This window comes from Ambystoma mexicanum, chromosome 8 (genome assembly GCF_040938575.1).
Source record: "Ambystoma mexicanum isolate Mex_15411 chromosome 8, UKY_AmexF1_1, whole genome shotgun sequence".
In the NCBI taxonomy this organism is placed as follows: Eukaryota; Metazoa; Chordata; class Amphibia; order Caudata; family Ambystomatidae; genus Ambystoma; species Ambystoma mexicanum.
The window spans coordinates 743,712,304-743,737,024 of NC_090929.1; the positions used below are offsets into that span (position 1 = coordinate 743,712,304).

At 47.5% G+C, this 24,721-nt stretch overlaps 1 protein-coding gene across 7 annotated transcripts in view; it reads left to right on the forward strand.

Annotated features, from left to right (window-relative positions):
• LOC138472418 (uncharacterized) overlaps window positions 1-24,721 on the forward strand; it is a 1,989,442-nt gene that overhangs the window by 1,686,697 nt on the left and 278,024 nt on the right. For all 7 annotated transcript variants that reach the window (XM_069610563.1, XM_069610565.1, XM_069610562.1 and 4 more), the window contains one exon: window positions 4,287-4,387. In XM_069610563.1, the coding sequence (XP_069466664.1) occupies window positions 4,287-4,387 (101 nt within the window). The remainder of the gene's footprint in view (window positions 1-4,286; window positions 4,388-24,721) is intronic.

Consider the following 24,721-nt stretch of genomic DNA (forward strand, 5'->3'; position numbering starts at 1 on the left):
ACCCGTGTTGATGAGAAATTCAGTCAGTATGTTGTCGACCTGGAGGGTTAAGTTGGGGCTGTGTTTCTTTGCTGTCTCATTCCCTAGCGCTCACACGCCCCCTTTTCTCCTTTGGCTGTCATGTGATGAGGAATCGCTCCCTAAAGGCGAGTGTTCTTTCACGTACCAGACGCTTCGTCTGGGTCTGTGAGAGTTTCTCCTGTCAGGAGACCGTAGCGAACGTCTGGGCTGTTGCTGGCTGCTCTCACCTTCTGCAGAGTGGTACTTTCTGTATTCGTGGCTCTACCTCCTGTCGTCTGCCTGGTGATTGGGATGGCGTCTGCTGTTCCTCACGGAGGCGGCCTGGACCATTGGTGCTAGGGGATTCCTGCTGAACCGCTCTGAAGTGGTTGTCAACTCTGCATGCTGCGCACATCTCGCTGAGTGCCCAGCATCTGCCTTCATGGGGGAACTTGTAGCCGCACCTGTAGCACAATTGTGTTGACTGGTTAGCCTTGTCAGGTAAAGTCTGTGTCAATTTCTTGATGACCTCCTGATCTCTGGGGTCTGATGAAATCTTCACTCAACCCTGGCCAACCACCTGCTGCATGACTGCTGATCAGTGCGGGCCATCGCTAGGATTTCATCGAGGGTCCGCTGTTTCTGGAGCAGTTTCCTTTTAAAGTCTGCAGACTTGCACCCGACGATGACTGGGGAGCAAAGAGCTTCGTCATTTGAGTAACGATGGAGAGCACAGTGCTTCATGCAGATCCAAAGCCGCATGACATAGTTGTCCATGGTTTCTCCTCGTTCCTGCATAGTTGTATGAAAAATATGTCTCTCGTAGTCCATGTTGGTGTGTGGTGCAAAGTATGTGTCAAGTGCTTCAAGAATTTCCTGGTATGTTGTGTATTTATCATCAACTAATTCTTAGAGGATGTCCCTAACGGCGGCTCCCACCGCCAAGGTAAGTATATTTTTCTTTCTTTCTTCATCCATGGGGCCCATCGCCCTCACGTATACTCTGAAGTCTTTCATCCATCGGACCCACCGGGGCCCCAAAGTTACCTGTGCCTCACAGGTCAAAGGCCTGGGGAGGCTGCCACTGCGTGACTTCTCCCTGGTTGTGAGGAAAAGACTCTGGAAGCCTGGCAGGGACTGTGGCTGGGATGTCATCCTCCGACATTGCTGGCCTTTATGTGTTTCCAGCCTTATTCTTCCCCTTTGAGACTTGCTTCTTGTCTGTGGCGTGTCTGTGGCTGGGCTAACACACCTCTGCCTGGAGGGACGAGGTTCTTCCCTCGTGCTTGCGCTAGGCTGTGTCTTTCTCCTGCATGGAGGCGTGTTGCCACCTCAGGGCCTCGCACGCTGGAGTGTGCCTTTGAAATTCACTGCTGCAGCCCAAGCTGGGATTCTGCCATGTGAACCGCTTATTACTGCGGTCATGTTGTGGGGAGGATTTGCCACTGCTCCCCTTGGTGCAATTACCTGGGTGGCCCGGGTCGGGAAGACAAAAGAGCGGCTGACGCGGACCACGCCTCCTGCTCTTTGCAGGAACGCACATGCCACATCTTGCAGGACCGCGCCGGGTCTTTGTCTCCCTTGTCGCCAATGTTATATTGTTATCAGCGCTTTCACTAATATGCGGCAGTAGGCCGTGGCACCATGCATAAGCGTATAAATAAGGAGGCTCACACGGATTGTGACCGGTCTCAAATCCCAGCTTTAATAACTGAACTTCCCCCTTTGTCCCTTCTCTTTCCCCGGGTCCCACCCACACCCTAACCCTGCCTTCCACTAAATGATGTGTACAATCGAACATGACACAGTTATTGCATTTATAATACAACAGAAGCAACTGGAAATGCACTGCATGGTCATTTTTGGAATACACTACCTCAGTTGGATAGTACAGTTCTGCTTCTTATTTCAACAATCTTTCTCGAACAAAACCCTCTCATTCTTTCTAATTAAAAAGACACAGGTGTTTAATATTGGCAAACCAGCTCTCGTCCAATCCTTCATCCTCAAACAGCAACTCTCTCTGTCAGAGTACAAACATTTTTGAGTCCAAGAAAGTAGAGTTACTCACTTGAGCTTTTTCTTGCCGAAGTTGTTCTATGTCGCTTAGATTGATTAAGGACCATGAGCAGGAGGCATTAACCTCAGTCAGTTTGACAACTACATCACAGGAATGAGCAACAGTGTGAAACGTGCCTCTGATTTTTCACATCTTCAAGAGCTTTGCATATTTACACTAAAGCCACATTTAAAGTGACACTGCCATTGCGTTTTTAGATTATGACTTTGATATTTAGATATAGATGACCCTGAGCTTTTGATTTGAATCTGAGACATAATGGGTCAGGTTTACAAAGTTCAACATCCCAGAAAAGCACGTTATTTGTGCTTTTTGAGATCTCTAGTACTGCAAATGCACTATTCACCTAATTCACAAAGATAAACAGCAGTAGAGTAAACAGCTGAATACAGCCCTTGAATTCATCACTGCCTGGTGCGGTCCTGACTCTTGCATTTTAATTGGCTTCCATCATCAACGTCAGTGCTGACAGCGCAATTCAACATCAAGTGGTCATGCTAAATTGCTGATTTGCAGTAAAATAAGTTTGTATTGCTTACAAATATCTAAACATATATGTGGGTCAGCAGCGGCATGAGCTGACGATAATCCACAGACGTCTCAGAAAGGACCCTTCTGGGCTTTGGCAACGCTCCTGCTTTTGAGCTCAACATATAAAGGGGAATGACATGGAAAGTTCACAAACAGGTGAACATGCAAAACCCCTCCAGCGAAGCGCAGATTTGCCCGATTGCACAGTTTAAATGGGTCAACTCACTCTCATGTGGCCTGGCCACTTTGAGAAGCACACAATGGCTGAAAGAATCACTGGTCCCTTACGTCCATCTTCCCCATATGCCTACCCAGGTCTGTGGCTCCAAGCTGGTTACCACTAAAAAGAGTGTTAATTAGGTGAGGTAGGTGGAGTAAGGAGTTGAGGGGTGCCCCATTTCACTGTCTCCTTAACGTGCCTGATGGGTGCTACTCTGCTTATGATAGCAGGCCCGAAAAGGAAGACAGAGCAGAGGAACAGTTGGGACACTGCGCCTCAACCAATGACAGCATGTTCTCTCTGCATTGTGCACCTCCTTCTTTTTTTTTTTTATCTGGGCAGGGGACGAGGTTTGTTAAGAGGATGCACAGCATGCATGTGCTTCCCCTGACCTATAATCCAATTACCTGCCTTTCTGTGGCAATAGCTTCTATATAATCTGAGTACTTTGCGTTATTGTTGTACAATACATGGCATGTGCTGTGAGTACCAGACCTTTGATGGCAATACCTTTCATGTGATATGAATACTCGGTCATTTGAGGTTCAATATTATTGTCTGGCCGTTGATGGCAATGCCTGACATATGATTTCAGCATGTGGCAATTTGATTGGGGTACTTGGAATATCTGGTTATTACCTGGCATGTGATATAATACCTGGTGTGTTATGTGAGTACTTGCCATTTGATGCCATTGGATGAAAGTAACTGGAGAACACTTCAGATTACAGCAGTATCTGGGTATTTGATGCGTATACCTGGCAACTGATGTCAATACTTGGGGTATGATGTATGTACCTGGGCACCTGGTGTCAGCACAACATCCAACTTCTCAATGCCTGTTTTTGTTTTAAGTTAGTTGCTGAAAGCAGCGGTATGCATTTTCAGATGTTGCCATTAGTGTGCAGAGTCATTATAACGATGCAAGAGTCAGAGGGAATTGTTTTACGCAAAGCACAAATATGGCATAACAGTGAACTTGCAGACCCACAGTTCCTAGTTTATCCTCTTCTTTAACGGAGTATACATTGACAAATAATACCATGATGTGGCGGAGTAGTCCTGGTCTTAACCCCAGTCCTTTACTCCACATCTAAGGCAACAAAGTCTTTATGTGCACCAGGTAAACTAATGCCCTATAGCTGAAGAGAAATAATTAAGTCTGGGAGCAAGCATATCTAAATTCAAATTAGCATAACTCACATGAGTCAGTTCAGCGTCTTTCCAAACTATAGCAATAGCTATATAGCTTTCCATCTTTCAAAACAATGTTTTCCTGGAATTATAGGCAGAAACACTGGGGGCGTGGGAGAAGGGGAGGTCGGTCACTCAAAATGTGAAGCCAGTGATTGACTTGAGTTGTGATTTCTAATATATGTTATTTAAATGTATGCACAAAGATGCAAATGTTCTATTAACCGATTAACATTTTTTCCTCACTTTTTGCCCTCCCAGGAAAAGATTAAAGTGGGTCGTTTTGGCAGAGCTGTCTGCCTAGAAAATGATGCTGTTGATCAAAGTGTATACAAATTGATGCCAGCAGATGCAACACCATGGTATGTCACTCAGGAATAATGAACATAATTAAAATGTAGCTTAAGAAAGAAAAGTATGTTTATTCACTCTATAGATTAAATATATTTTCAACTTATTTTTTCCTTTTTTCTTCAAAACGGATCTGTCATTATTGCGAAGGCCGAAAATGCTGACTTGTTTTTAACCCTTTACACCACACATATATATGCAGGGGAGACCCCTGCAGCCCCCCATATTAATATTGTATCATATACCTCCTCACATATATATGTGGTCTAAGGGGGTAAAAAAAAAAGTCGTCATTTTCGGCCATCGCAATTGTCAGGTCGACATTTTGGTACGATTCCTTCAAAACCAGCATTAGACCAGGTCGAAAGAAGTTACAGTTATCATATCTTTGAGCCTTCTAAAAACTCACATCAAAAGCAAGTCACAGCTGACATTTAAGTCGGAATAAATGTACACTTTCAATACGAACTGTCAACAGACCGAATGAGTTTTGCAATACGTACATTACGCAATTAACATCTCCGAAACACTCACATTAAAGGGAAGCCACCGTTGATATGAGTTTTTGGGTTATGGAATAAATCTACACTTTCAATACAAACTGTCCACCAAGTATATGAATTGACTTTGATACCAGTTTTAAGGTGATGGAATAAATGTACACTTTTCATATGAACTGTACACAACACAATGTTATGCAACATGCCATTATGCCAGGTACACCCTTATACTACATGCTCTTTGCACAGGCTAATATTACAGCAAACACTCAGAATCAATAATCATGTAACCATACAAAAGTAGAAATTATCTAGAAAAAAGAAAGAATGTACTAAAGAGTTAAGGTTAAACCATCAAAAACATCTACAAACATCAGAAATAATAAAGTTAAGGTAACAACATAATACACTTTATTAATAAATTACAAACATATGATATTTAAATACAATATCATGGTAACCTTAACTTACCCACACACTTAAAGGCATACAATATTACCATACAAAACAATTTCACACATAAAAACAATTAATTGTATCAAATGTCAAATCATTCAAAAGTACATTAAATGTTAAAAAAAAGTATAACATGTGTGTAATACAAAATTACTACATAATACACTTAAAATATAATATTCAAATGCATAATTTCTTCACAGAATTGCAATGAATAAAAACACTGAATATTTTCAAAAATAAATCTATAATAAAATATACATAAGCATCCAAGCATTATACTTTACATATACAATATGAATTAACAAATAACTTTATAAATTAATTAAAAAATGCAAAAACGAATTAAATAACATAAGTAATGAAAATACAAACGTGCATTATTATTATTATTATTATTATTATTATTATTATTATTATTATTATAATTATTATTAAAATTGTTATTATTAAAATTGTTATTATTATTTTTATTTATTATTATTATTATTATTATTATTATTATTATTATTGTTAAATATTAAGAAGGTGCATGCCATCATTGTAAACATACATAATTTACTAAACAATAAACATAATATTATACAAATAAAATATACACAAAAAAATAAAAACTATTCAAACATATACGGTACAAGCTTAGTAACATTTACTTCTATCCACAACGTTAACATATAACCAACAATTGTAGTTGTTACACTGTGCATAAACAATGCAAACATTTAATATGTGTGCTAAATTAAGTTTAGTTATTATTGCAAACTGTAAATACCAACAAAAGCAGCACAAATGTAAAGCACATTCAAAACATAATACATTAAAAAGTTTACAATTTGTATTAAAAAACAAATATTCACACAACAGTTTATAATATTGTCACCATAAAGCATTTAGAGTTAAGGTTGTCATGATATTTTATTTAAATATTAGTAACTTTATAATTTCTGATGTTTGCAGTCTTAAAGTTTTTGTTGATTGAACCTTAATTCTTTTGTAAAAAAAAAATTCTAATATGTGTGTATATATATTTCTGAGGCTTGTGGAATCTGCTTAGATCACATGCTGTGCATAGGCCGACATCTAGTGGAAGCTGCGGAGTATTACAGTTTGTTTTTCGAAACTCGAAAATGGGCGTCGACACAGGCGTGCCAGTAATACTATCCCTAGTGTGACGTCCACTGTACCCAAGATCCCTCACGCGTCTGGGATCCTCAGATTGTTTTTTTCCGCCATACTGGTCGGAAGCATCTTGCGGAGTCCCCTGGCCTTAGCCATACTTTTGCTAATTATTGCAATTTAAAATTATTTATTTACATCCTTCCCCACCCCAACGTCGACCATCGACACTCGACGACGGCTGGAGAAGACATCGACCGTCGGCTGCTGCACGACGGATCTGGGCCTCGGAAGGCCGCTGGAACGGGCCTAGTAGGCCGCTGGCCTCGGCCCTGCAAGTAGGGAGAGTGGGGGGTGGTACATACTCTTCACTCTTGGTATATAGGTACACCTTATATATTTCCTACACTTACCAGCCCGCTGCCTCAAGGTGCGTATGGAGGGTACCCCTTTCCAATTCTGCCCCAAGTGCAACCGCAAATACCCTTGGGTCGACAGGCACGCCACGTGCAATCTCTGCTTGCCGAGGGACCACCCCGAAGCGAGCTGCAGAGCGTGTAGTAGGTTTAAACCTAAAACACTTAAGGACCGTTCGACAAAGCGTTGGGCCCACCACGCCAGGCAGGCAGCCATGGCAGCGGAGGGCGCCTTCAGCGATGGCAGCGACGCCGTACTTTCGGACGGCGAGGGCATTACGGCGTCGAAAGACTGCCGAGCGCAGGTCCCCGACCTCGGAAGGTTGTCCGGCAGGGCGGCTATGGGGAAGACCCCCGGCGACGCAAGCGCTACACACCCTACACACACTAAGCACACTAAGTCCAACCGAACCTCGACGACGTCGACTTCTCGGAAAGAGGCACGGATAGAACGGTCCGACTTGGTGTCCTCTGGGCGCTCTCGATCGAGATCGCCTCATGACGCAAGGCAATCATCCACTCTTGCCAAGAGTGCCTCGCTCCCTAGATTAACGGAAGTTCGATCGTCGGAAGACGAAGACGACTTCCACCCCCAGGCCGCGCTCCAAGAGACCGAGAGCGCAGTTAACACCAGCGAGGCCCCACGCTCGAAGCAAGATACCTCTCCCGACCCTCGGCGCCAGGCGTCGAAAGTCTCTGGGGCCTCCAAGGGGCAGGGAAAAAATTTTTCCACGCACGGGGAGGGAGGGAAACAGCGGAAAGCTCAGCCTTCCACTCCTGTAAGACCATCCTTCCACCCCAAGCAGACAGATAAACATAAATCTACTGGGACATCAACATCCAGCAAGGATACCCTTGATAAGTCCTCTAAGTTGCCTACTAAAGTCATACCCTGTTCCAAAGAATGGTCCAGTGAGGACATAGACAGGGTCATGTCAAGGATGTCTTCCTTAGCTGATTTTTATGACAAAAACCCAGAACATTTCCTTTCGTATGACCCTCAAGGGGCCACACCCTCAGGCTCCTCTGATCCTATCCCCCTAAGTAAAAAGGCCCGGGTCGAAAGACCTGACCCCTTCGAGGTGCAGCCTTACTCTACTCCATACTCTACTCCACACCCCAGATACCAAGGAAAACCTTTCCCTGAAGAGGACCAGGAGTTTACAATTATGGAGGAACGAACCGGGTCTGAATACTATGCGGAGGATGAGGACCTGGAGGAGGTAGAAGATGAGCAGGAAATTTACAGAGTAGATTCCCCGGTAGAGAGCGAAGCCCCAGTTACCGACTCGCCAGTTGATAACCAACCCCTCCTTAATGAAGTTCTCGCTCGCGCAGCAGAACATTTTCACATCGACACCCACGGTGTACAGGAGGAAAGGGACTTTGCAGAAGAGTTGGTGGGAGAGAGGAGGCCGGTCGCTCAGACCATCCCTATCCTTAAATCCATCCAACGTAGAATAGATCCATCCCTGGTGAATCCTAACCTCACCAGAGCCGTCAACCCCAGAGTCGAAAAACTTTTTCGGGCAGCCCAGTCTGACCCTCTTTATATAAGAGGTCATCTTAAACCAGACTCCCTAGTGGTTACCAACACTCGGAAGAGGGCTGGGACACCCTTATCGTCGTCAGAAGCTCCTCCCGACAAGGAGAGCAAAAGACTGTACGGGTTTGGCAGGAAGGTAGCCTCAACGTCCGCCTACCAAGCAAGGATTGCAAACTCCACCACCCTGTTGGCAAGTTACAACTGCCATCAATGGGAAGAGGTCGCGGCGCTCATAGCCTCTGCTCCTGAACCGTTAAAGGGCCAGTTGGCTCGGATCTCGGCAGAAGGGAGAGCCGTGTCTGGTTGCATATTAAAAGCAACTTTCGACGCTGCAGACAACGCAGGAAGATTGATAGCAGAAGGTACTGTTATCAAGAGACATGCGTGGTTACGGCAGTCGGGGTTCAAAACAGAAACACAGGCTTCATTAATAGACAAGCCGGTGGAACCAGATCTATTGTTTGGGAAAGCGGTCGAAGACGCACTTAAGAATGCCAAGCTCGAGTACGAGACTCTCAAATCCCTTGGCCAGCTTACCAACAAACCCCCGAACCAGAGGGGGAACAGTAATTTTCGTCGCCCACGCGGCCAAAATTCACAAAGAGGCAACTATGCCCAAGGACAGGGTACACAATGGAACAACAACCAGCAGTCTACCCAAAGTTACAGCAAGGGTAACAAGAGAGGTCGTGGAAGAGGCAGAGGCAGCCCCAACAAGGGAGGTGGCACGCCTCCGCCAAAGCAGTGACGCTCAGTTCAGGGTCCCTTCTCACGCAACCCCAGTAGGGGGACGCATTTCCAACTTCACCCAGGCTTGGGAAGGGATCACCTCAGACAGATGGGTGCTGTCAACAGTGTCCACAGGATATTGTATAGAATTACTGCAGCGTCCCCGGAACCACCCTCCACGACAAAGAATACACTCCTTAGAACATCAGAAGATCCTTCTCGAGGAGATCGCCATTCTGCTAGAAAAGGACGCGATAGAACTCGTCCCAGGACACCAGGTAAACAAGGGTATCTATTCAACTTACTTCCTTGTGCCAAAGAAAGATTTGACAATGCGCCCAGTATTGGACCTACGGCCTGCCAACAAGTATGTCAAGCCCCAAAAATTCCATATGACCACGCTACAAGAGGTAATCCCCCTCCTAAAAAAGGGGGACTACATGGCAACCTTGGATATGAAAGATGCTTATTTTCATATTTCCATGCTCCCAGCGCACAAAAAATACTTGCGCTTCAAAGTGGACAGTCGCCACTACCAATTCAAGGTACTGCCCTTCGGGATAGCTTCAGCACCAAGGGTATTCACCAAGGTACTGGCGGTGGCAGCTGCACACCTACGCAGGGAGGCAATCCCAGTGTACCCTTATCTGGACGACTGGCTCATAACGGGGGAAACCCCAAGAATTTGCAGGTCAAACATTCAGAGGACTATCGACCTCCTCCACGAATTAGGCTTCTCTATCAACGAGAAGAAGTCAAGTCTGGTGCCAAGCACCTCAAAACAGTTCCTAGGAGCAATCCTAGATACTCAGAAAGGGTTGACCTTCCCTCGGAAGAGAGAATTCGGAATATACTACTGCAAATTCCACATTATCAGTCAGGTCAACAAATAACGGTACGCAAAGCAATGCGGTTACTGGGCATGATGGCGTCATGCATTTACCTGGTCCCCCACGCGCGTCTGCGCATGCGTCCCATGCAGGAATGGTTGGCGAAACAGTGGTCTCAGGCAAGTGGTCAGTGGGACGATCTAGTGGTCGTTTCGCCAACACTCGTACAGAGCTTACACTGGTGGACAAAAGAGAATCTCGCAAGGGGAAAACCCTTTTACGATCCCAAAGTACAAGCAGTGGTAACTACAGATGCTTGCCTGACTGGGTGGGGAGCTCACCATCTCCACCACACAGCTCAGGGTCTCTGGTCTCACTCAGTAGCCAAGAACCACATCAACCTGCTAGAGCTTCTGGCAGTATTCCGAGCGCTTCGGGCGTTCGAGCCCCATCTACTAAACTTGTCGCTGCAGATCCGGACGGACAGCACGACAGCCATGTTCTATCTGAACAAACAAGGAGGGACTCGTTCGCCAAATCTGTCCAAGCTTGCCCAGAAAATCTGGATATGGGCACTCAGACGGAACATCTTCCTATCAGCACAACATGTTCCAGGGGAGCTCAATTCCCTAGCGGATGCCCTAAGCAGAGACTCCCTCCCAGAAGAACACGAATGGGTCCTTCACAGAGAGATCGTAGAAGATCTCTTCTCTCAGTGGGGTTTCCCCACTATAGACCTATTCGCCACAAGCGAAAACAGACAATGCCCAGGATTTGCATCCAGGTTCCCCCAGCCAGACTCCCAAGGGAACGCCCTGTGGATGAACTGGTCAGGGATGTTTGCGTACGCTTTTCCACCAACTCCTCTCATCAGGAAGGTGGTGTACAAGATGAACAAGGAATCGATGACGCTCATCCTAGTTGCTCCCATGCGGGCGAGACAACCATGGTTTCCACACCTACGCAGGATGGCGCTGTGCGAGCCCATCAAACTCCCAGCCTGGTACAACCTACTGTCCCAGCAACAAGGTCAAACAGTGCACCAGGAACCCAACTCAATGAACCTGGCAGCATGGCTCCTGAGGTCATAGAGTTTGGCCATCTCAATTTACCACAGAGGTGTATGGACATCCTAAAAGAATCCAGGAAACCAAACACAAGGCACTGTTACTTTGTCAAGTGGAAGAGATTCGTTATTTGGTGCCAGAATAAACAAATGAACCCAGTTGATTGCACTCCTTCCAACGTGGTAACATACATGCTCCACCTGCTGGACGCAGGTTGGTTTTTAACTCTCTGAAAGTACACCTGGCAGCCCTCTCGGCTTACACCACATCCCATAACAAAGTATCGTGGTGGAAAGTACCAGTAGTTAAAGCCTTCATGGAAGGAGTAAAGAGACTTCACCCTCCTATTTCGAACCCACCGCCAGGATGGGACCTCAATGTGGTGCTAGCTAAGCTCATGGGCCCCCCTTTCGAACCCATGCATAAAAGTAGTCTCAAACACCTGACTTATAAAACGGCCTTCTTAGTAGCCATTACCTCCATAAGAAGGGTCAGTGAAATTCAGGCTCTGTCAGTGCAGGATCCTTTCTTTATTATCCACAAAGACAAACTGGTTTTACGCACACACCCTAGGTTTTCACCTAAATTTATATCTAAATTCCATGTAAACCAGTCCATCGAGCTTCCGGCTTTCTTCCAGAACCCGCAAAGCTCGGCTGAGGTGAAACTACACACCCTTGATGTGCGTAGGGCGGTCCTCTACTATGTAAATAAAACCAGACCGCTAAGGAAAACAGATCAACTGTTTGTCTCCGTAGCTACAGGCAGAGAGGGGGATCGCGTCTCTAAAGGCACGATCTCGAAGTGGATTATCAACTGTATACAGCTGTGTTACTCTCTTTCTGGAAAAACTCTGCCTTTTACGCCAAGGGCCCATTCTACTAGAGGCATTGGTGCCACTCTGGCTTTCATTGCAAATGTTCCCCTCGACACCATTTGCAAAGCAGCTACTTGGAGCTCTATTCACACTTTTACTCAGCATTACTGCATTGACACTCATTCCAAGACAGATACACAAGTGGGACAAGCGGTTCTAAGACACCTGTTTGCTCATGACCCTTCTCACATCCCACCTCCTTCTTCGGGTACTGCTCGCTAATCTATGCACAGCATGTGATCTAAGCAGATTCCACAAGCCTCAGAAGGGATACATTACTCACCGTAATCGTATTTCTGATGCTTGTATCTGCTTAGATTCACATGCGACCCACCCTTCCTCCCCTCCGAGAGAAGGCGCATGATTACTTGTAGTCTTACCTTTCTGTCTATCTGCTTGGATTATCTGTACTCACGCTACTCCTCATGCTTCCTCATGTCAGAAAAAATACAATCTGAGGATCCCAGACGCGTGAGGGATCTTGGGTACAGTGGACGTCACACTAGGGATAGTATTACTGGCACGCCTGTGTCGACGCCCATTTTCGAGTTTCGAAAAACAAACTGTAATACTCCGCAGCTTCCACTAGATGTCGGCCTATGCACAGCATGTGAATCTAAGCAGATACAAGCATCAGAAATACGATTACGGTGAGTAATGTACCCCATATATATATTATGACATGTTTACGGGCATTAGCCTATCAAGGGGGAACAGGGACTCCTCTCGACCTGGGAACAGAAATCCTCTCCAAATCCAGTTGGAAACAAAACTCACCAGCATATGTAGAAAACCACAAGGAAAACAAGTAACCTGAGCATTTGGTTGCCACAATAAAAAAGGCGATTGGAAAAGGGGCAGGGCTTGCCCGTTTGAACACCATTTCGATCCCTTTGACCACTCCTCACTCCTGGAGTGACCACTGCCTCCTCTCTTCTCATCTCTCACTCTCTGTCATGGCCATTGGCCCGGAACCACAGACACTGCACGATCAGGGGACGAGAGCAAGGGGTAATTCAACTTTTTATTGTCTCTTGGGGACAAAACAGCATAGAGGGCCAAGCTGTACTCAGGCTCATGAAAAAGTGTGCACTAGCACACTTTTATATGGTGCAAGGTACTTGTTTTCCCAGCAGGGGCCTCCACGTGCATTTGTTCGGACGTGGCTTATTGAGAGGGTTGGATTGCACATGCAGCATCCTTCAGGAGTGGCAGCATCCTTCAGGAGTAGAGTGGTGAGCCAAGACTAATGGGCGTGGCCAGGGCTAGACTATATAAGCCCGCCCAGCCTGCATGCAAGCGCTTCATGTTATTCTGCTGATGGAAGCGTAACGCTCACCGCCACCTAAGCGCAACTTAATTTGTTTCCAGCTTTCAACCAGAGCGCATCTTACTGTCATGATCTCTGCTTCCAAAAGATCAGGACTTGCCCGACTCCCGTGGAAGCAGACCCATAACCCCGCTTCCGAGTGCCAGCCAGTCCCAATTGGGACCTTTTGGACCCTGTCCTGGCGCCAGTGGCACCAGGCTCATAAAGATGCCCAGTCCCAGCGCTGGAAGCGCCGGGCTCATAATGCTTGGGTGGACTTACCTGAAGCAGACCATGCTGCTTACTTACCTGCCAGTTGAACCCCTGATCCTCTTCTGTTTGGGACTACTTTTCCTGTTGGGTGGGGCAGGAGCCACTCCCTAGGTTCAGAACACTGGAACTCTTCTGGAAAGCAGGAACTCTTTTCTTACCTAGGCGTGGCTGTGGAAGGAGACACCTAAGCACTACAGGAGGCTATTTAAACCACACCCGAAGGATGAATCTTGCTTTGCGTTATTCTGCATTCTCTGCAGCAGAACGCTCATTGTGTCTTCTGCTTCTGATCCTGGGCCTAAGGGAACAAAGGCTTACCATCCTGGAATCCAGTCTTCAGCACCACCTGTAAAGACAGTCTTCAGCAGCACCTGTAAAGACAAAGAAAGAACAGGTTAGCACTACGGTCTTCAGTGGCAGCGCATCTCTTACCTGGTCCATCAGCTGTCACCAACGCCTCGCGCTGCATTCCGGCATCTGAAAGACAAAAGTTTACCAGCTCTTCGCACGCTCCGGAGGCCTTCGGCGCTGCATCCCGCATCTGAAAGACAAAAGAAGGTGCGTTTAAAGACATTGGGCAACTTTATTACTCACGTGCCATTACTCCTTCCCACGCCGAATCCAGTGGGTATTCCAGCACCCTTCAGCTTCTCAAAAGCTCCGAACTTGTACCTGCAAGATAAAAGGGACAGTTAGTGCGCATCGTGAAGCAGGCTACAAGCGCTTACTTACGTGCTTCCAGGCGCTTCTATTCCTCACGCGGATTCGATCCTCAACTCTCATCAGCCCGCCATCCGCCATCGCCGGAACCCTGCAAAACAAGAGATATCATTACAAAAGACTTTTAAGACATTTGAAGTGCCCAGAACTTACCGTTCGTGCAGTTAACGACGGACAGCAGTCCTCTGAGGTCAAGAGGCCTGCACCCTTATCCAGTGAAGAAACTGGTTACGGCACCCTGCCCCGAGGCAGATGGAGAGCTCGGCGTTCACTTACCTAAGGTGAGGGTGTTAACCTTTGGGGTTCTACAGGAGAAGAGAAAGGGAAGAGGAGAGAGGCACCCAATAACCCCAGTTCATTAATCCCATATTTTCTATCTGCAGACATCTTACTCTTCGAGTCAGACATACAGTGCACAGAGGTCCAGCCCAAAGAGCCAACCGTGTGTTACACATCACATTTGAAGATACGGCATTCACCCAGTCAAGACCGGCGCCTCTGCGGGAATCAGGTGAGCGTTACACTTACCTTGTTTCCAGCTATAAGTCTGAGCGCATCTTACCTTGTTTCCAGCTACCAGCCTGAGCGCATCTTACCTTGTTTCTGTCATGATTCCTGCCCCTCATGTCCCCAACCCTCCAAGATGTCAGGCTGGAGCCAGGCCACGATCACCTACATGGCCCTCAAGGGCCTCTCCATCCCTCCAAAGACCCACTTGGAGTCAGACTTGGCGCTTGTGGCACCAGACTCACTCACTCCCATAGGATAACCTTGGGGATTGGACTTGTAGTGCATTAATGGGGACAAGATGGATGCCCCCACATATTTCGGTTCCTAGAACTGCATGTGCTGTCTATTCTTTTGGGTGTGGTTCAGCCCAGAGGCACCTGGGATACCCAGAGACTATTTAAGCCACACCCAGGCTGAGAAACATGCTTTGCGTTTTCTGCACCTGCAGCGTGACACTCACCGTGTTCGGATCGGTCTCCAGTAGGCCTGCATCTTTCTTCTGCGTTCAGCTCCTGCAAGAACAAGAACACCGTTAGGGACAGCCTAACCTTGCGGTGCTTCTGCCCATCAGTCATCGCTCCTTTTGTTCTGCGGGCATCTTCGGCGGTGTCATTCCGATCATGGCACGCCACTTCCTAAGGAGAAGGGAAAAGAACAGAAAAAAGGCATTAGTAAGCATTCTGCAAATCTTCGCTTATTTTAAAATACTGTACGAGCTTCAAACGCTTACCTGAATCCCAGCTGCTCTGGGGGAACTCTGTCTCCAGAACTTCTCATCCATCTGCAAGAGGGAAAAGACACTCCAGGTTAGCGTGGAAACATCTAGAGGCGCCGCATACTGCGCTTACCCACCGCATTTGTTCTTCATAACCGGCATCCACGCTAAAAACGTCACGGCACCTAAAAGACACAGAAAAAGAACTCAGTTCAATGCAAATATGAAAGGGGTGCATCGCGCATCGCGCTCTCACTCACCTTCAGCGCTACTCATCTCAGCAGCACGCCGCCATCCCTGGACGCCGGCCATCATCTAAGGAAGGAAAGGAACGAAGTTAGAGAACTGTTCAAAAGACTCATTATACTTACCTGTCGGACTCTTGCCAGTGAAGTAACTAGGCAGCAACGAGCCCGCATCAATCAACGCGCCCCTGCGCTCTAGGCAGGACAGAGAGCACGCTATTCAAGAAAACAAGGTGAGCTGTGGATCAAAGGGAAGGGTTGGACCCCGGGGAAGAAGGGGTTCAAGCACACAGAGACAATAGGGAGTTAAACTCTATCATTCCTGTGTTTCAGGCCCAGTCTCCAGTCGAATAGCCTCCAGGGAAGGGTTCGAGGTCGTAAGAGGTCAGAACAGGCTGAGTGACGTCCCCGTGGATACCAGGTGAGCGTTAGTTTCCAGCTACCAGCCACAGCACTTACCTCAGAATCTGTTTTCGGCAAGCATCATCGTTGATTCTGGCATTCATTATCCATCTCCAGACCTCCGGAAAGCAGCGCTCCAGACCGACATTGTGACACTACGAGCAATCCATCGGAAGACGGTGCCTGCAAGAGAAAAAGATAAAGACAGGGTTAGAATTCGCTAAGACATTACGTTTAAGGTTGCACTTTGACAAATCCTCGCGCTTAACCTTAAACTAACACTCACCTTCTGTCGGAGCATCGCTGACTCCCTTCTCTTCCCATTTGGCCTTGCTCCATGCTCCGGAACTACCGCTGGGCCGCATTTCATCTGTTGGGAGAAGCAGAGGAAAGACATCATTAAAAGATACAGACAATAATCCGTAATCAACATCACAATATTTTAAAGCCAGAAGACACTTACCTTCAGGAGTGGTTAAGCCACAGCTGATCTGGGCTGCCACGCACAATGGGCCAGTGAAGGAACTCGGTCCATCAAGAAGCGCCCCTGCAGTGAGAAGCAGGACGGAGAGCTCGTCATCATTAATCAACAGGTGAGACTATATGGGTCGGCGCATGCTCACCACATTTTGGGAAGAACGGTTTGAGAGAGACAGCAGTCACATAGCAGCATTCTCACGATCTCTCCTATCCACGCAGGAGCAGTGTCAACAATTGTCGCAGCCCACAGCATATGAGCAGGGGAAGAAGCCTGACAAGGGGGATCCACTTCCAGGGAGGGTTGCAACCGTGCCCCTACGACCCAGCAGAGACCAGGTGAGCATAACAGAACGGGAAGCCACTACGAATCTCTGCCTGGGCGTTATGGAAACATCGGCAACGGCAACAGACCAGTTGGCCGGGGGAATTACGGGCTGAAGTCCATGCTTCCAGACAGGAAACCAATGCTTTAAGGAGGGATCTTATTGTAGCCTGAGAACGAACTGACGACTTGGCAAGACAAATGCTTCAGACCCACGTGGGTCACGTCCCACTACCTGAACTTGCCCAACCTCCCATGCCACAGCCATCACCACCAGTTCAAGTGGTTCTTCCAGGTGCAGTGCCACTGGCCCCGCCCGAACGCTTTACTGGCGACCCTAACAAGTACGCTATATTCTTGAACCAATGTTGCCTCCATTTTTTGTGCAGCCCTGGGGCTTTTCTTAACGATCAAGCTAGAGTCGCCTCTGTACTCTCATATTTAGAGGTAGCGCCTGGTAGTAAACCAGGATGATCCGCTACTCTGAGACTTTGGGGAATTTCAGCGAGAGATGGAAAAATTGTTTGCAAGGCATACTCAAGGACAAGCTTTGGACAACAAATTATTGTCACTCAGACAGAGAAACCAAGACCTATTGACCTACATCGCAACCTTCAATCGTCTCGTAGCACAGACAAACTGGCCAGAAGAAAAGAGGGCTACACTCTTTTATCGAGGGTTGCGTGGGGAACTTAAGGATGTTCTAACCCAAGTGCTCAATCCCCGTGAGGGATGTGCGGAATACATCAACTTGACTTTGCAGCTCGATCACAGATTGCAGAATCGAAATATTGATCACACAAGAGCTGAAGGGAGGTCGGTCTATATGCGACCTCGGGACAATCAAACCAAAACCCACGAACAAACTGAACCAATGTAGATCGGTGGATTATGGAGTCCTATCACCAAGGCTGAAAGGGAGAAAAGGAAGCAACAGCAGCTCTGCTTATACTGCGGGAGAGAAGGACACTTCCTCCGAGAATGACTGGTGAAACCACCCAAGAGATTAGTTGGAGCAACGGTCAATGGCAACGAGGAAAAGGAACAAGATTTGGGAAACTCCAATGCAAGACAAGTTTAGGGGTCCACTTGTTGAGCGAATAGAAGAAATCCGAACAGACCTCACATCTAGTCATCCCGGTACTTTTGGTTAACCACAAACAACCGTCAAAGATACATGCCTTGGAGGCATATATTGATAGTGGAGCTGTGGGAAATTATATTGATCAAGATCTGGCTGCACAAATAGGCCTTCCTCTCCGACAAAAGCTGAAATCGGAAAACGTCACAACAGTGGATGGTTCTCAGTTATCATCCGGGCCAGTGATGCAGCATATCGAGCATGTTGTGCTTATGTGTCAGAATGGTCATCAAAAAGACATCTCCTTTGATCTCATCGGTGCTCCTCAGTTCCAGATAATATTAGGAATGCCTTGGCTGGAAACCCACAACCCTGGGATCGACTGGCGAAAACGAGTTCTGACCTTTCCTCAAGAGTGTACTAACGCCTGCTACAACAAAAATGTGGGCAACCTGAAACCCAAGACAAAAACCATTCTGGACTCACTGGTTTTCTTACCACCTGAATATCTGGATTACCAGGATGTTTTTCAGAAGGAGCAAGCGAACACCCTGCCTCCACACAGGCCTTACGATTGCCAGATCGATCTGGTGCCCGGAGCCCAAATTCCCTGCAGTTGAATTTGCGCCCTAACGGAGCAGAAAAACCAGCACCTAAAATCTTACCTGGATCAGTATCTAGCTAAAGGCTTTATCCCTGCCTCCTCGGCTCTCTTTTTCATACCTAAAAAAGAGGGCGACTTAAGAATTTGTATTGACTATAGAGCGCTTAACCAGATCACAGTAAAAAACAGATATCCACTGCCACTTATTCCGGAGCTTCTGGATCAGGTAAAGAATGCTCAAGGTTACATGAAACTGGATCTACGAGGAGCCTATCACCTTGTAAGAGTTAAAAAGGGGGACGAGTGGAAGACGGCATTCCGTACCAAGTATGGTCTTTTCGAATACCAGGTAATGCCTTTTGGGTTATGTAATGCCCAAGAGGCGGCGTTCCAATTTTTTATGAACAATGTGCTTCATGAATTATTGTACTTTAACCCACTTGTCTACATAGATGACATTCTCATTTACTCGGCTTCCAAGGAGGACCACGTCGGCCATGTAAGAGCAGTACTGGAAAAACTTCGACAGCATCAGCTGTTTGCCAAGTTAGAAAAGTGTTTCTTTCATGTAACAGATGTTGAATTATTGGGCTTTATGCTCACACCACGAGGAGTACACATGGACAACGCAAGATGGAAGCTATCCTTCAATGGCCATCTCTGACATCCACAAAAGGAGTACAAAGTGTGCTCGGATTCGGCAATTTTTATCGTCGGTTCATTCCTAGGTTTTCGCAGATAGTTCATCCAATTACCTCCCTGCGGAGAAAAAACAAGAAATTATTTTGGTCTCTAAAAGCAGAGAACGCCTTCCAGGAGCTGAAACTTGCTTTCACCACAGCACCAGTTCTTCGACACCCTTGCCCGGATTTGCCGTACGTGGTCGAAACAGATGCCTCCAACGTAGCCATGGGGGCGGTGTTATCACAAAGGGACCCCGACACAGGACAATTACATCCCATAGAATTCTGGTCCCGTAAGTTTTCTGCACCAAAGTTGAACTTTGCGATCACAGACAAAGAACTGCTAGCGATTAAGGGAGCCTTTAAAATATGGAGACACTATCTTCTGGGGGCGAGACATACAGTCACTGTCATCACGGATCACTGCAATCTGCAATACTTGAAGACTGCCAAGGCCCAATCCTCACGCCAACTTCGTTGGGCTCTCTTCTTTGCGGAAAACAATTTTATCATCACCTACAGACCCGGAGTACGCAATCGGAAAGCAGACGCTCTGTCATGCATGAGTGAGGACAAAGCAGCTTTTACCACGTCTGAGCCTGTGGCCATCATTCCTGAAGAACGAATCCAGAACCAAATTGCTGCAACAACCTCTCTGGATGACCTGAAAACCGATCTCCAATCTCAGATGAACCAAGCAACACAACAGGAGTGGCTATCTAGAGGAGACCAATACACCATTGAAAATGATCTACCGTACTTTCAGTGGAGACTGTACATTCAGGACAAGAAACTACAAGACCAAATAATAGCAAACTATCATGATTCACTAGTGGAGGGACATCAAGGGATTGCCAAGACTCGAGCTAAAATACAAAAAGGCTATTGGTGGCCAACATGGAGAAAAGACATTGCCCAATTCATTGCAACCTGCGGTGCCTGCGCACAACACAAATCTCAGAAGTTAAATCCAGCCGGGTTACTGCGTCCATTGACGGTACAGCCAGCTCCGTGGCACACGTGGTCAATGGACGTTATGACAGATCTTCCTCCCTGCAATGGCTATAACACCATCTTAGTCGTTGTGGATTTGGTCTCCAAAATGGCCCATTTCATCCCATTAAAACGACTCCCCACTGCTTCCGCCCTCGCCACCGTGTTTTTGGAACAGATTGTCAGATTACACAGATTCCCATCAGTACTAATATCAGATCGTGGAACTCAGTTCGTCTCAGCACTCTGGAGGAGGTGCTGCAAAATAGCCAAAATTGATCTCCGGTTATCCACTAGTCAGCATCCTCAAACCGATGGCCAAACTTAACGGACCAACCAGACCTTGGAGCAATATCTGAGGTGTATGTTGCAACAAACTGAGGAATTCTGGAAAGACATACTTTGGTTGACCGAATTCGCCTACAACAATTCCATCCACACTAGCACGGGACAGACCCCATTCTACACGGTGCATGGTTGACATCCTCGAAAGTCCACTTTTGATTCACTTGACGAATTGGAAATGCCAGTAGTGACAACCTTAAATAAAACCATCACTCAGATTCTTAAAGAAGCAGCCGAACATCTGACCAGAGCTAAAGAAAAGCAGAAAGATTTTGCAGACCGGCACCGAAGAGAGGCCCCACATTATCAGGTTGAAGACAAGGGGCCTCATTAGGTGTTTGGAGGTAGCCATGTCCTTAAAAAGGGCATGGCGCCTCCAAACTCGTTTCCGGATTCCCTGAATGGGGAAATACAGAGCCATTCTGAGCTTGGAGGGCCCGGTATTTCCCCATTCAGGGAACCCGGACCCAGACCATCCCCATTCCCATTCGAGCCCCCATAGGGCTCAATTGGAATGGGGAGGGAGCGAACAACGGACCCGTCAATAACAGGCCCGTTGTTAGCTCCCTGGTCCCCCCGCTAAGGACATTTGGTAAAACCAGACATCCAGAGCGGGTCCCGCAAGGGGACCTCGAAATAGGGCGGCATGTGTGTAACGGTGCCGGCACCTTTACCGGCGCTGTCAAACCCATTCTGCCTGGGTCAAATGAGGCCCAAGGTTTGGTTAGCATCCAAAAACATTACCTTGAAATGACCACGAGCCTTCAGTACCAGGTACCTGGGACCTTATGATATGATATGGCATATATCTCATCAAAGCCATAATAAACCCTGCTGCCATGAAATTGAAATTACCACCTAATACGCAAATCCATCCAGTATTCCATGTTCCACTCCTGAAACCAGGTACTCGGATTGAAGCACCACCCGAGCCTGACATCCTTTAAGGAGAACCGGAATGCGAGGTCAAGGCTATTCTGGATTCCAAGATAGTACAATCTAAATTGTACTACCTTATAGACTGGAAGGGTTATGGACTTGAAGACCGTACATCGGAACCCAGTGAATTTGTCCACGCTTCACGACTGATCAGACAATTCCATCACAACAACCCCACCAAGAAAGGACCAGGAGAAAGAACACCTGTAAGAGGGGCCTTGAGGGGGAGTGCTGTCATGGCCATTGGCCCGGAACCCCAGACCCCACACCATCAGGGGACGAGAGCAAGGGGTAACACAACCTTTTATTGTCCCTTTGGGACAAAACAGCATAGAGGGCCCAGCTGGACTCTTTTGGCGCCAGGCTCACGAATAAGTGTGCACTAGCACACTTTTATTTGGTGCAAGGTACTTGTTTTCCCAGCAGGGGCCTCCACGTGCATTTGTTCGGGTGTGGCTTATTGAGAGGGTTGGATTGCACGTGCAACATCCTTCAGGAGTGGCCGGGTGGGGCCGGTGAGCCAAGACTAATAGGCATGGCCAGGGCTAGCCTATATAAGCCTGCCCAGCCTGCATGCTACCGCTTTGCGTTATTCTGCTGATGGCAGTGTAACGCTCACCGCCGCCTAAGCTCATCTTACCTTGTTTCCAGCTTTCAGCCTGAGCACATCGTACTCGTACCCTGTTTCCAGCTACCAGCCTGAGCGCATCTTACCTTGTTTCCAGCTACCAGCCTGAGCGCATTTTACCTTGTTTCCAGCTACCAGCTGCAGCACTTACCTCGAAATCTGTTTTCAGCAAGCATCATCGTTGACTCTGGCATTCATCATCCATCTCCAGACCTCTGCAAAGCAGCGCTCCAGACCGACATTGTGACACTACAAGCAATCCATCGGAAGACGGTGCCTGCAAGAGAAAAAGATAAAGACAAGGTTAGAATTCGCGGAGACATTATGTTTAAGGTTGCGCTTTGACAAATCCTCACGCTTAACCTTAAACCAACACTCACCTTCTGTCGGAGCATCGCGGACTCCCTTCTCTTCCCACTTGGCCTCGCTCCATGCACTGCAACTACTGCTGGGCCGCATTTCATTTGGTGGGAGAAGCAGAGGAAAGACATTAAAAAATACGGACAATAATCAGGAATCAACATCACAATATTTTAAAGCCATAAGACACTTACCTTCAGGAGTGGTTAAGCCACAGCTGGTCTGGGCTGCCATGCACAATGGGCCAGTGAAGGAACTCGGTCCATCAAGAAGCGCCCCTGCAGTGAGAAGCAGGACAGAGAGCTTGTCATCATTAATCAACAGGTGAGACTATATGGGTAGACGCATGCTCACCACATTTTGGGAAGAAGGGTTTGAGAGAGACAGCAGTCACATAGCAGCATTCTCATGATCTCTCATATCCACGCAGGAGCAGTGTCAACAATTGTTGCAGCCCACAGCATATGAGCAGGGGAAGAAGCCTGACAAGGGGGATCCACTTCCAGGGAGGGCTGCAACCGTGCCCCTACATCCCGCAGAGACCAGGTGAGCGTAACACTCTCTTCCCCACAAGCCAATCCTACCCCTAAACTGCCACCTACCTTCTCGGACATTCCGCTGATGAAGCACATGTCAGTTGAGGCTTTCGCTTCCACCTTCTCCCCCCCCCCTCCTCCACTGGCTGACTCACACTCGGACACAGCCCTAGCCCTCCTCTACTCTTCTATTACTGATACCCTTGATGCTCTTGTTCCTGTCATGAGGATCCGCTTGAAGTCCAAAGCCAAGTGCAATTCCTGGTTTGACTCCGACCTAGCTACACTCAAACGTAAGTGTAGGGTGGCTGAGAGGAAATGGAGGACTTCTTGCACATCCTCTGACAAACTGGCCTGTCGCCTGCTCCAAAGGCAATACCGACTCTCTGTCCGCACCAAGAAGAGAGCCCACATTCAAGCCTGTGTCTCAGCGGCATCTAACAACTCGGCAGACTCTTTAAAATCTGCAAGGAGCTGGCCAGCCCTTCTGCAGTCTCTACCCCTCCTGTTGCCTCCCAGGCTCTTTGCAACGCCCTTGCCTCTGACTTTATTTAAAAAACCAAGGACATCCTGTCCACCCTCTCCTCTGCTTCCTCTCCTCTCCCCTCTCCATCTGTGCTTGTTGACCCTCCCTCAGCCATCCCCCTAACCCCCTTCTCTTCCGTTCATCTTTTCTCCAACGACGAGGTCACTAGACAAGTCCGATCTATGAAAGCCTTGTTAAAACAGGTTCATCCCTGCTCCTCCAAAATCATCAAGGACCACATTGACACCCTCGCTCCACCCCTTGCCGATTTCTGCAACCACTCCTTTGCTTCAGGATCCTTCCCCTCCCCTCTAAAGCACTCCCTTGTGCGTCCTCTTCTCAAGAAACCCACAGCTGATCCTTCTTGTCCTGCCAAACATTCCGATTCTGTTGCCTGTCTCCACGACCGCCAGTCCGGCTTCAGAGCTGCCAGAAGCACGGAAACTGCTCTCCTGAACATCCATGAATGCCTGCTCTCCAGCCTTGACTCTAGCATTCCCTCTGTCCTTCTCCTACTAAATCTCTCTTCTGCCTTTGAAATGGTCAACCATACCATCCTGCTTAACCGTCTCTGTGATAACCTGGGTATCACCTATCAGGCTCTAGCCTAGCTGACCTCTTTCTTTTCTGATCGACCCTCCCAGGTCATACTGGGGTCCTTCCTATTATCTATCTCTCTCTCTACCTGTGGGGTTCCCCAGGAGTTTAACCTCTCGCCCTGGCTTTTCAACCAATACCTGCCAACTCTCGCCCGCTGCATTGCCATTTTCTGCTCAAATTTCCAGTGTTAGGCTGATGACAACCAACTCATTTTCAGGCTGACCTCGGCCACCTTCTCTCCCTCTCTCATCTCTGACTGCCTTACTGTCATTCAAGATTGGTGTTCTGCCAATGATCTTTGTCTGAACGCCAGCAAGACTGAAATCCTCCTCATCGGCACACCTTCTCCATCCTTTCCCCTCACTCTCTGGTCTGCCTACCTTGGCCCTCCTCCTACACCCACCTGCAAGGCTAAGAATCTCGGGGTCATCTTTGATTCCACACTTTCCTTCTCTGCTCAAATCTCTGATGTCTCTAAAAAATCAAACTTCTTACTGCACCTCCTCAGAGGTAATCTACCCTTCCTCTCCTTCCCCC